This window comes from Brachypodium distachyon, chromosome 4, assembly GCF_000005505.3.
Source record: "Brachypodium distachyon strain Bd21 chromosome 4, Brachypodium_distachyon_v3.0, whole genome shotgun sequence".
Taxonomy (NCBI): Eukaryota; Viridiplantae; Streptophyta; class Magnoliopsida; order Poales; family Poaceae; genus Brachypodium; species Brachypodium distachyon.
Genome location: NC_016134.3, coordinates 21255980 through 21267161, shown reverse-complemented (window position 1 = coordinate 21267161; position 11182 = coordinate 21255980). Strand labels below are relative to the sequence as shown.

The 11182-nt window shown below is 43.0% G+C and overlaps 1 protein-coding gene across 1 annotated transcript; it reads left to right on the top strand.

Annotated features, from left to right (window-relative positions):
- The first annotated feature begins 6058 nt into the window (after positions 1-6058).
- LOC100844603 lies at positions 6059-7302 on the top strand. The gene has a single exon (XM_003575993.4). It carries the CDS (start codon positions 6147-6149, stop codon positions 7056-7058), a length of 912 nt encoding a protein of 303 aa, XP_003576041.1. The 5' UTR covers positions 6059-6146; the 3' UTR covers positions 7059-7302.
- The last annotated feature ends 3880 nt before the right edge of the window (positions 7303-11182 follow it).

Genomic DNA, 11182 nt, shown 5'->3' with positions numbered 1-11182 from the left:
TAATCGCGTGTGTCGGTTAGACCACCTGCTACACCCCGCAGCCATATCACGTGGTATGAGAGCTAAAGGTTGCTCCGTGAGATTTTCCTGTTTATCCGTAGTCTAGATTAGTTTTACCTATCGTCCAGAAAAAGCCAAAACAATAAATAGATTAATTACCTTTGTCCTAAAACCAATCTGAGCCTTGCAATTTTCACATTAGTATTTGCATTGTTGAATTTTTGCTGCATTAATCGTGTCGAGTTGCTGGATTAGATTGGATCATTTTTTAGAAAAAAAATTCTACTAGATCGAACTTGGTTTTGGTTTTCTTGTTCTTCGTGTGACGCAGGTTCCCTTCGTCAATCTTCCGCTGCCAATCTCCCTACCACACCACCACCACGCCTACAATCCATCACTTCCACCATCATATCCGCCTTCATCAATTTTGTTTCGCATCGCAGTTGCCTTCCGCACCGTTTTCGAGTCCGAGTCCAATCAGGAGAAATTTTGGAAAGTGTTTTGGAATAAGGAAAGAGATCATTTTTTTTGTTTGGAGATAAAGTTGTTCGGAAAGTTGTGAAAAAAGAAAGGAAAGAAAAAAAGGAAAGAAAAAAAAGAAAAGAGAGAGAGAGAGAGAGAGAAGAATCAATTTCGTATCCGACCTGGAGGAGAATTATAGTTCCGAGTGGGTTTGAGCCGTGTTCAGTAAAACGGCCTTATCTTTTGCATACCAGTTCGGATTTGGACGTTCTTGGACTCTTTGGAAATCTCATGACGAGGCGCATCAGGAAATATCCAGGACTTTGCCCTGCACTTTGACCCTCAAATTCGGCTTCTAAGGTGGATTTTCCAAGCTTCCAAGTTTCTGCATCCGTTTTCCAGCGTTGCTACAGCCCGATGTTTTTCAGTTTTCTCCACCGTCCGACATCTGTTTTGAGTGATCTTGCCCTTGCTGGAAAGCCTGTGTCGATACAGCCTTTGCTGTTCTTCGACAGACCGACGTACAGTTTTCCGTTCCTTCTTTTGCTTGAGTTTCTGGGGTTAAAAAAAAGAAAAAAAGAATAAGAAGCCAAACAGAAGGCCACAAAAAGAAAAAGAAAAAAAGAAAAAAAATCTCAGAGTTTTACTTGTTGTGCCATCTTTTGATCTCTATTACTACCTTCTTCAGTATCTAGGATTAGATTATTTATGTAATTCGTTCTTGTCGACTCCGGCAGCTAGGACTAGCATTATTGAGCATTTTTTCAACTTTGCATTGCTGATTTGATTATTTGCTTATCCTTGCTACTCACAAAAGCCTTCAAGCTCCACAGATTCTACACCTAGATTGGTTTGTTACCGAGGCATCAATACATTCAATCTTCGGAGGGCTTAGTTACACCGCTGTCCATCACCTTCCTGTTTTGCATGGTAAGAACTCGTAAGAACTTGACATTTAGCTTGAGAGTTGAGCGATTTGTATCCACGTCCTAGTAGTTGATAGGAACATATTCCTGCGATTTGTTTCTTGTCTTCTACTAACCATGACAGGACTTACATGAAGAATGGAAAATAGGCCTATACTATCAAGTGACCGACATGAGCGCTTTTCACCACATCCATCCTCCTCGTCTCTTGTTGACATTGGCAAGGCAAAGGTATATTGCAATCCTTGTAATGCCAATAATTGTTTTGGACCTTTCTTTAATGGAAATAATGATGCTGAAACTTATACTGATTGGGAAATAGCTGTATTGAACAATTCACATGCTTCCATGTACTAGATAGTCGTAAGGTCAAATTGCTAATAGTAAATTTTGTTTTGATGCATTATCTTGGTGGAGTGAGATAGTTAGAGAAAACAAAATACCTCACACTTGGATTGATATGAAGAAAATCATGAGAGAAAAATATGTTCCTCCAAGTTATGCTTATGAGTTGCATTCCAAATTACGACATTTGACACAAGATGATAAAACTGTTGATGATTACTACCATGAGTTTCAAACTATAACATTGCGATCTGGTTTAGATGAAACCGAACAAAGAAACATGGATAGGTTTTATTGTGGGCTTAACTTTAATATTTCTTACATAAATGAATATGGAAAATACGACTCTCTATTGTGTTTGCTGAATCTTGCTCGTGAAGTGGAGAGGAAATTGCAGAGAAGGTGTTCTAGAAATGAGTTGAGCCCAGAAGGTAATGATAAAGATGATTGTGTTGCTGAACTAAATATGACATGTGATGAAATAAATGAGATACCTGTTGAATTTTCTGCACCATGTGAAATTATTGACGTAAATGCTGATTCGAGTGCACCTACTGCTAAAATTAATTCTTCTAATGATTTGAGTGCACATATTAATTTTGATATTGATAAGAACGGATCATGTGAGGAAATAACTAATGTTTTGGGAGATAGATAAATTTGGTTTAGGTTGTGTCGAGTTAATTTCACATGGGGTGATTGATAAGGATCCACCTATTAATTCTTTGCAATATTACACTTGATAGACCTATATATTTGTCACATGCAATGGAGAAAGTTTCTGAGTTAACAATTTCAAAATCTTTTGCTAATGCTCATGGATACACTATTCAATTAATTGGAGAACATGATGTGAACAATAAATTTTTGGTGCATCAGATTTGCATTGTTTGTGATAACTTGTTTTATTTGAGAGAAAATAAATTTTTCCATATGCTTAATCATTTTGATATGACCTCCAATATTGGTGTTGATTATTTGCCAAATAGTTATTTAAATGATTGTTTGAATATTAGTGCTTTGACTTGCTCTAAATTTCAGCATGTTGTAGTAACTAATTTGAGTATTATTAATTATTATTCTCCAGTGTCGGGATAGTATAATGGTGAGCGGTGCAAAATAAATACAAGAAATTGTTTTCCTTATATATGCAAACAATATTGTCAATCTTCTTGCTGGAATATTATTCATGATGATTCTTTGACTAATAATCTCATGAGATTTTGTTATAAGACATTACTTTTGCAAGAAAGGAGACGCTTTAAGATGGATGACATATACATATACCATGCACACACTTTGCCTATTTTGTCAGTTCCTTTTCAACATAAACGACATCGAGGACGGCTTTTCTTTAAGAAAGGGAGGATGATATGGACATTCTGACCATGGATACAACCTTGAGTCCACTCAATTATAGATTATTCGATAACATTCACAGTCAGGTGAAGTCAAGTAATTATTGTTTTCAATGTCATATGTATGAAGAGGCGGAGCTACTATCTTGTGTCATTTTATTATGTAGGGATCTTGTCGAGCTTTTCAAGTCCAAGGTCAATATGAGATACGATGGAAGCCAATGGAAGATGCAACAAGAATCAAGCATCCATACAGCTGAGAGAGAAGGATTTCAAGTGTACTTTTCAATAAATCAAATGGCGCATAATTTGAACTTTCCTAGAGAAAGATATCTCCAATTCAAGTTGAATCCGATTCGGGACCGAACTGTCAGGAGAACCAATTTGTTTTAATCACCCAGGCCGCATCCGGAGTCCAAATCAAGCAAGCAAGTGCTTGTTAGAAAGGTAATTACAAGAACTTTCCAACGGATCCGGCCCCACAAGGAGATTCGTCGCGTGCTGACCGTGGAGGACAAAATAAGCTGACGGATCTGTTTTTCGGTTTCCTAAAGAGTTGTAGTTTGTTAGGGAAGTTAGAGATAGACTTGGATTTCGGCCTCCTTACTCAAGGTGGATGAATCTCTCTCCCTCCTCCTTTATATACCCCATGAGCCCCCCTAAGGAGCCTTGGGTTTTGATTAGATAAAGTTTAGCCTTTGCTAATTTCGTGTAATCGCGTGTGTCGGTTACACCACCTGTTTTACCGTCATCAAAATTCCAACTATATTGAGTATTCAGATTCGTGAACCTTCATATCTCCTATTCGCAATTTCAGATTGTTTTTCATCTTGTTCTTACTTGTTTTTCGATTGTTTGCAGGAACAAAGACCTTCGTGGTCAGGTTGATCGTGCCCCCGCGGGATCAATAACTTTCTGGAGTTGGTGTATCGATTGCTAAGACGCTGCCTCCTAAGTTGTAGTCGAATCGTCAACGTAACCTCCTACCAAATCGATAATTAGGTATCTCATCGAAAAATCGGGACAGCCTCGAGGCTATCACGGACATGCCCAGGGACCACGTCCGGACACCCCAAACCTCGGCCAAATTTGGGGGAGCAGGCCGGACAAACAGGACATTTTGTCTTTTTGGGTAGCCCATTGAGTTGATTTTTGGGCCAAGATGTCCATTTGTCATAAATAGGACATTTGTGATAGATTTAGATATGTCATTGGAGATGCTCTAAACTTTACTTTATCGTCATCGGCGATGTTTTTCTTTTGCGGGAAATCATAGCCGATGTTGACCTGCTGCTAATCGTCTTATGTATCTTTTTTTTTCGGGTAATCATCGCCCGGCTTATGTATCTCAGATCTGCTACGATGAATATGACATGACATTTGGCCCAAAATCATCCTTGGCAGTAGTTACTGTACCTATTTTCACATAAAAGTTCAAGCCGTTTTTTTTTTCTCTTGGGCCCATAATCATTTCTCGTAGGTAGTACATGTAGTCATGTGGATGGGATACCAATAATTATTCGCCGAGTTGCACTCAATGGCTGCTGACGAGCAACTTGTATCAACATGACCACATATACTACGGTAGGATTGTGTACATCCAAACTATCCCACCTTCCTCACACGAACTTTGGATGCATTTTCTTGCCTCTTCATTGCTACAAAAATCATCGTCCTTGCATTGCAGGGCCTTTCATTGCTGACGCATCTTATATGAGCTTGTCAAAGACAGCTTCCGACAGGCCGCATAGATAAGATAAGTCGATCATCTTTGACACGTCCGAACAAGTAGTGTCAGAAAAAACGCTAACCGACTTCTGACGTGACGCACGACAGGAAACGAATTCCGCATTAATCCATATGAATTGTCTGCCCCGATTACTATACCTTGGCAATCTCCAATTTGTTGCATCGTGTATTAAATCTCCTCCAATATCTGCTTACCTCTACCTCTCTTCATCCAATAAGATGATGACATTAAAATTGTTTCCTAAAAGTAAGAGCATGATCGGGCTTTGTAAATCTAAATGTACAAGTATTTTTGAGAAAACTGTCTAAGGCTATGTACAACTAATTTGGAACGGAAGCGGAAGGTATTACGATCACATGACAAGATCCCCAATGCAGAAATCCTCTTTGCCCAATCTGCCGAGATGTGCATTTCGTGTGCGAGGTTAATACAGGAGTATAAGATTGAGCATGCCAAACTCAACTAAAATTTTTTTTTAGGGAAAAATGAAACAAACTGTACAGGGGATAACCAAAGCGGTTATCAAGAGCTAAAAAGGAAAGGAGATTACAAAAATCTATCTAGCCATTCCTTTAGACCCACATGGGACTTTTTTTTTAGCTCTATGAAAAACCAAATTCATCTCTTCAATGAAAATTCTTATGCATCTATAAAGGGATGGTTGTATCCCAATAAATATACAATCATTTCTGATTTTCCAAATGCTCCAGCAAGATGCGGTGACAATTTCAAAGGCAAATGGAAAAGCCAGCCTGACTTTAAGATTCGTGATGTTATGATGCACATTGTTAACCGGAACAAAACGAGGACACAAATAGTTCCGCCGGCAATTGCAAAGGGCAATGAAAGAAGAGACGATGACGAATATTATTTGGAGATTTTATTTGAATTTTTTCTCCTGAAATTGCCATGATTCATGGAGTACTTTTCTGGATTTGGGAGCTTACTTTCCTGACGGAGAGGATACCGAGCAACCTGGTATATCAGCGACGGACGCCCTCGCCTCGCCTCCAAGGCTGACCGACCAAGCCTCAAGGCCTGTAAGTAAGGTCCCACACCACCGTCTTAACTGCAGCTTCCCCTCTACTCCTCCTCCACTTTATTATCGTTGCCGGAACGGGAGGCCGTGCGCGGGGCCCAACTCCCATGTGCCCGCCTCTCGCGCACTCCCTGCCCTGCCTCCGGTAGTACAAAGCCTCCTCGCACTAGCCCATCATCCCCTTCTTCCTCCTCCTCCCCTCCCACCCCCCCCATCTCTTCGCCATCTCCGGAAACCAAAACCAAACTACCTGAAAAGTCTTCGCGATGGACGCGGCCGAGCGGCGGAGGAGCAGCGTCTCTTCCTCGCCGGAGTTCGAGTTCTGGCCCGTCCACGCCAACCCCGCCGCGTCCCCATCCTGCGCCGACGAGCTCTTCGCCGACGGCCTCATCCTCCCTCTCCCGGTCCTCCCCCACAAGATCGCCCGGCGGCATGATGAGGACAACTGCTGCGCCGCCCCGGAGGATCCGGATCGGGCGGAGGCGGCGTGCCCCGGGGCGTCCACCGTGGGTGCCGTACTACTGTCCGCCGCCATCACATCACCCGCGGCGCCACCCGGTGGCTCCAAGCGGTGGACGGACATGTTCGCCAGGAAGCCCGCGGAGGACAAGGCGGAGAAGCGCAAGGACGGCGCCGCCCCACGGAAACCTCCCGCGCCGACTGGAGGCTCGGAGCTGAACATAAACATCTGGCCCTTCTCCAGGAGCCGCTCTGCCGGTGGGGGCGGGTCATCGAATTCCAAGCCTCGCGCTGCGCCGCGCAAGATCAGCAGCGCGCCGTGCTCGCGCAGCAACTCGCGCGGAGACACAGTGGGCCGCGAGTCCGGGCCGTCGATACAGCATCCTCGCCGGTGGGCCGCGAGCCCGGGCCGCGCTGGCGGCGGCGTCCCGGTCGGAAGGTCCAGCCCGGTCTGGCAGATCAAGCGCACAGCGCCGCCGAAGCCCTTCGCGGCAGATCAACCCGCTGACAGACGGGCCCACCAGAAGGACAAGGGCAAGAAGACCAGCGTCGGTGGAGGCGGCGGCATGCGGGGCATCAACCTCAGCGTGAACTCCTGCATCGGGTACCGGCACCAGGTGAGCTGCCGCCGGGCAGACGCAGGCGTCACAGGCGGCCGGAGCACCGGCGACGGCGGGCTGTTCGGCATCAAGGGGTTCTTCTCCAAGAAGGTGCATTGAGCGTGCCTTCCGCTATCTTGGGCTCTCGTGACACATGTAACTTTTTATCTTCTTTTTTTACTACTGGTGCTTTTTTTAACCTTTTGGGTGGTGAAATGGATGGACGATAGTATGGTGTGCTTGTGATGGTGTAATTAGCCACTAATAACTGGTTTTTGTAAAGGTTGAGTTGTGGTGATTATTGTGTATACTAGTATAGTTTAGCAATATGGTTATAAAATATAATCCGCGGTGTGTTAGTTTAGTGCGCACTGTATGTTGCTTTGTATGGAGTACTCTGCAGCCGGCACAATATGGGCAGGTGTGCTGCGGATTGTACTGGAGTACTCAGCATTTGTTATACTCCCTCCGTTCAGCATTCGTTAATACTCCCTCCGTTTTTTTATAGCACCAACATCAACGCATAAGGCCAGCAGAGAAACTGCCTGCTACTAGTCCCGCGCAAGAAACTGGCCGGTGCTAGGTCCGCACCTTACATTATGGAAAATTGTCTGAAAATTTACACGAGTTATATATAAAAACGGAGGGAGTACTTAATCTGTTAACTTTTTTCTTTTGTATATGTTCATGTGTGAGCTGTTTTTTATGTACGTATTATACATACAGGGAGAAGATGCGTTGGATAATACTACCACACTGTAGCTAAATGGACCGTACCTACCGACTATTTGATTATAGTATTGTTTAATACAATCAGTACATTAGTTCAGAATAGAAGCATGCCGAGAGTTGAGTGTTTTTTGCTTTCCTTGGGAAGATGTGTGAAATGGGTATACTTCAGAATCACATCCATGGTAGCGTGATGGTAGTGTTCAGAATTTGTTGACAAAGAAACCTCTCGGGTTCGCCGGCCTTCATTGAAACTCCTGAGCCCAAAGGTAGTGCAGATTGGCCTTTCCGTTAACTGAATGTTAGTACTTTAATCATTATTATCAGCCATCATATGTACTGTACATTTTGTACCTAGAAGACTCCTTCTGAAACCTACTACTCGTTCTGAACTGGCACCGAATTATATGCCATTGCCATGGTTTCTCTGTGCTAGCATGTGTAGGAATGGTGGGGAGTGATGCATTCAGTTCAGCTTCTTTGGCAACTATCCAAGTGCCCTGCCGCTTTCGACAATGCGGGCTGCCGGCAAGTGAAATCGATCGTTGCCCTTGCAGTCTTGTTCTGTCGTCGTTGCGTTGCTCGCATCTATATGTTCTTGCCGGCATTCCTATACAGGCATACAGGCATATATGACATTGCACTGCTTTTTGTGAGAACATCACTTGGTCACTGCATGCGTTTTTCTTGGAGATAATGGCGAGGCAGTAGTAACAGACTAACAGTTAGTGATATTGTACAAGTTGACTGTTAGTACAACTTGCCCCTTAACAATGGAGATTATACATGGTACGACCATGATACGATTAATACTACTTAAACCAAACGAGATCGAAACTTACAGTAGTTCCAACGGCGTGACGACGAGCGAGCCAAGAGGCCACGTGCTTGCGTGCTGGCACGGTTGGGTATCGAGACATGTCTAAAAGATTTCAATTTCTTCCTAAGCCACATCCTTTGCTTGAATTTTAGGTAGCGTTTGGTTCTAAAACGAGGTGGAATGGAACGGAACGGTTCTATTTTTATAAGAATGGAATGTAATGAACCGGTTCTACTTTTCTATATCCTAAAAACCAAACATTTAGATCACTGGTTCTACTTGGAACCAACTCATTCCTACATTTTTGAGCAATGAAATGGTTAAGCATATTGAAAGAATATTCCTTTTTGAAAAATCATATGGTTTCATTCCACTTATCTGTGTTCTAAGAACCAAACACAAAAATCATCTCAACTTTTGATACCATTTCATTTCATTTCAGTTCATGATCTCAACCAAACACTACCATATATTACATGGTACTCCGTACAAAGTCTACGGACGGACTTGGCCAGATTCGACTTCGGAGCGTCGTTCTTCGGGTCGGCGCGGTCCAAGTGTTCGAGGTTGCTCTTACTATGGACTCTTCTCACTTGGCACACCACTAGCTAGGGCAGCGGTTCCTTTTGATTTCCCGATGTGTCTGGCAACTTTGGTGCGAAACTCAATCCTAATCCCTTGCCGCTCGGTGCCTGTGTTTGCTCTGTTGTAGTTGTAGATGCTTTTTGTGTGCGTGATTCTTCTTGTTGTGTCTTTGACTGCGAAACAAAAGTGCCGCTGCTTCGCGCGCCTACGAGAAGGGAAGCCCGGCCGGCCGCATGCCTTGCGACATCATCGTCGTTCGCTTCTTCAAACTCTGCCTGCTACTATCATCGTCTTGTACAAGTTACCAGTAATAATACTACTGTACTCCCTCCGTCCAACAATATGTGGCATATTAGGTTTGACCACAAATTACTTCATGAATATATGACTAATGTGATTAAAATTATATCATAAGCAAATATCGTTGAGTAAGAATATAATGAATATGAATCTATATCGTATGATTATATATTAATTGAGCAACTTGTAGTCAAAACATTGATAAAAGAAAAACTAATACGCTTCATATTGTTGGACGGAGGTATAGTACAACTTATGTACTATTTTTATGATGAAAAAACTGTTGCTGCAACTTGCCTGTAAACAAATCCACATTCTTTCAACTTTACATGCAGAATTCCTCTCCTCGCCTCGACCTTCGCACCGTGGATTGCTTTGCTTGCAGTTTACAAGTGCACCTGGTTGGACTTTGTAGTAACAAAGCGGTGCGAGTATGCGAGGATTTTCGTGCACATGCCTCTGGACTCGAACGTTGCTTTGCCTGCCGGGTGTCCCTTGAGTGTGAACCGGATCCTTAATTTTTTTTCTTGATTTCCTTCTATTTGCTCCGAATGGCGTCTGTATGATTGATTGTGTCTGCTTGTCTACGAGCCTGCGAGGGTGTGCTGTTGCTGCCTGCTGCTCCAAGAAGACCTCATCGACGAGTTTTTGTACGGAGATGCCCGCGTGCCTTTCAAGATCATCGATCGTTTGTTTTGCTCTGCATGGACGAGTAATTTCAGATCAGAGTCTGCCCAGTATATCATTGTACACGCCGGCTCTACGAACGATGTGCACTTTCTAGAATTCATCTAGAGTGACTCCCTCCCTGACGTGATGAAAAATTAATTTGAACTAAATGTCATTTTTATAGAAAAATCCTTTGCATTTCGAACATGAACAATTTCGGGCAATCCTCCTGCCTCGGGCTCCTCCTTCCCTGCGAGCTCCGCCTTCACTGCTCACCGCCCCGCCACCGCCTCTGTCCAGCGGGTCATCGGCCCGTCACCGCCTCTGGCCAGCTCACTCAGAATTGGAAAGAGGCAATCTCAGAGTTGGAAAGATGCAATCTCAGAATTGGAAAGAGGCAATCTCAGAATTGGAAAATATACCTGATTAGTCAGCTGGTGTTTGAATTTCCTTTTTTTCTTGCCTGGTCGAAGGTAAGTGCCCAACATGCGCATCTGCCCATTTTTCTGCAAGCTTCACAAGGATAACAATGTATGGAGTATGCTTGTGCACAACAGGATCTTTGTCACATATGTCAGTTGATTTTGCAAATCTGAAAAATAGAATTGTCAACAGTAATTCAGCAGCAATAATTTCCTTGAGACCTAGAAATTTATCATGCTATGTGGGCTGTGAAAAATGAAGATACAAATATATTCTTATTGCTTGAGTTTAATGAAGATATAAATGAAAATATGTTAAATGCCTGACATTGTATTATTACGAGTACTTAGAGCTGGCGATTGCAAACTCTTGCTTATTCGGCATTATAAACTATTGCACCGTGGTTACTGTTTTATTGTGTGCTTGTGAAGTGTTTTGCCTTTTAAATAACAAGCTAGACACTTATTGTGAGACATTGATATGTATTTTTCCAATGATATCCTGTATGTTATGAAGCATTTAAAAAGAAATCATCATAATATGAAGTACAAGGATTGAATTCTGTGTATCTTTCCTTCATCATCGTCGGCTAGTAAGCACAAAAGCTCCAGAGCATCACACCAAATCTGTGTATCGTGGTTGTACAACAGCTTTGCTAGGAACTGTGATTTCTATTTAACTAGCGAACTGGCCCGCACATTGTGCGGGCAACATCTTT

Coding starts and splice junctions, on each gene's coding strand:
- LOC100844603 (XM_003575993.4), top strand. CDS start 6,147: ATGGACGCGGCCGAGCGGCGGAGGAGCAGCGTCTCTTCCTCGCCGGAG.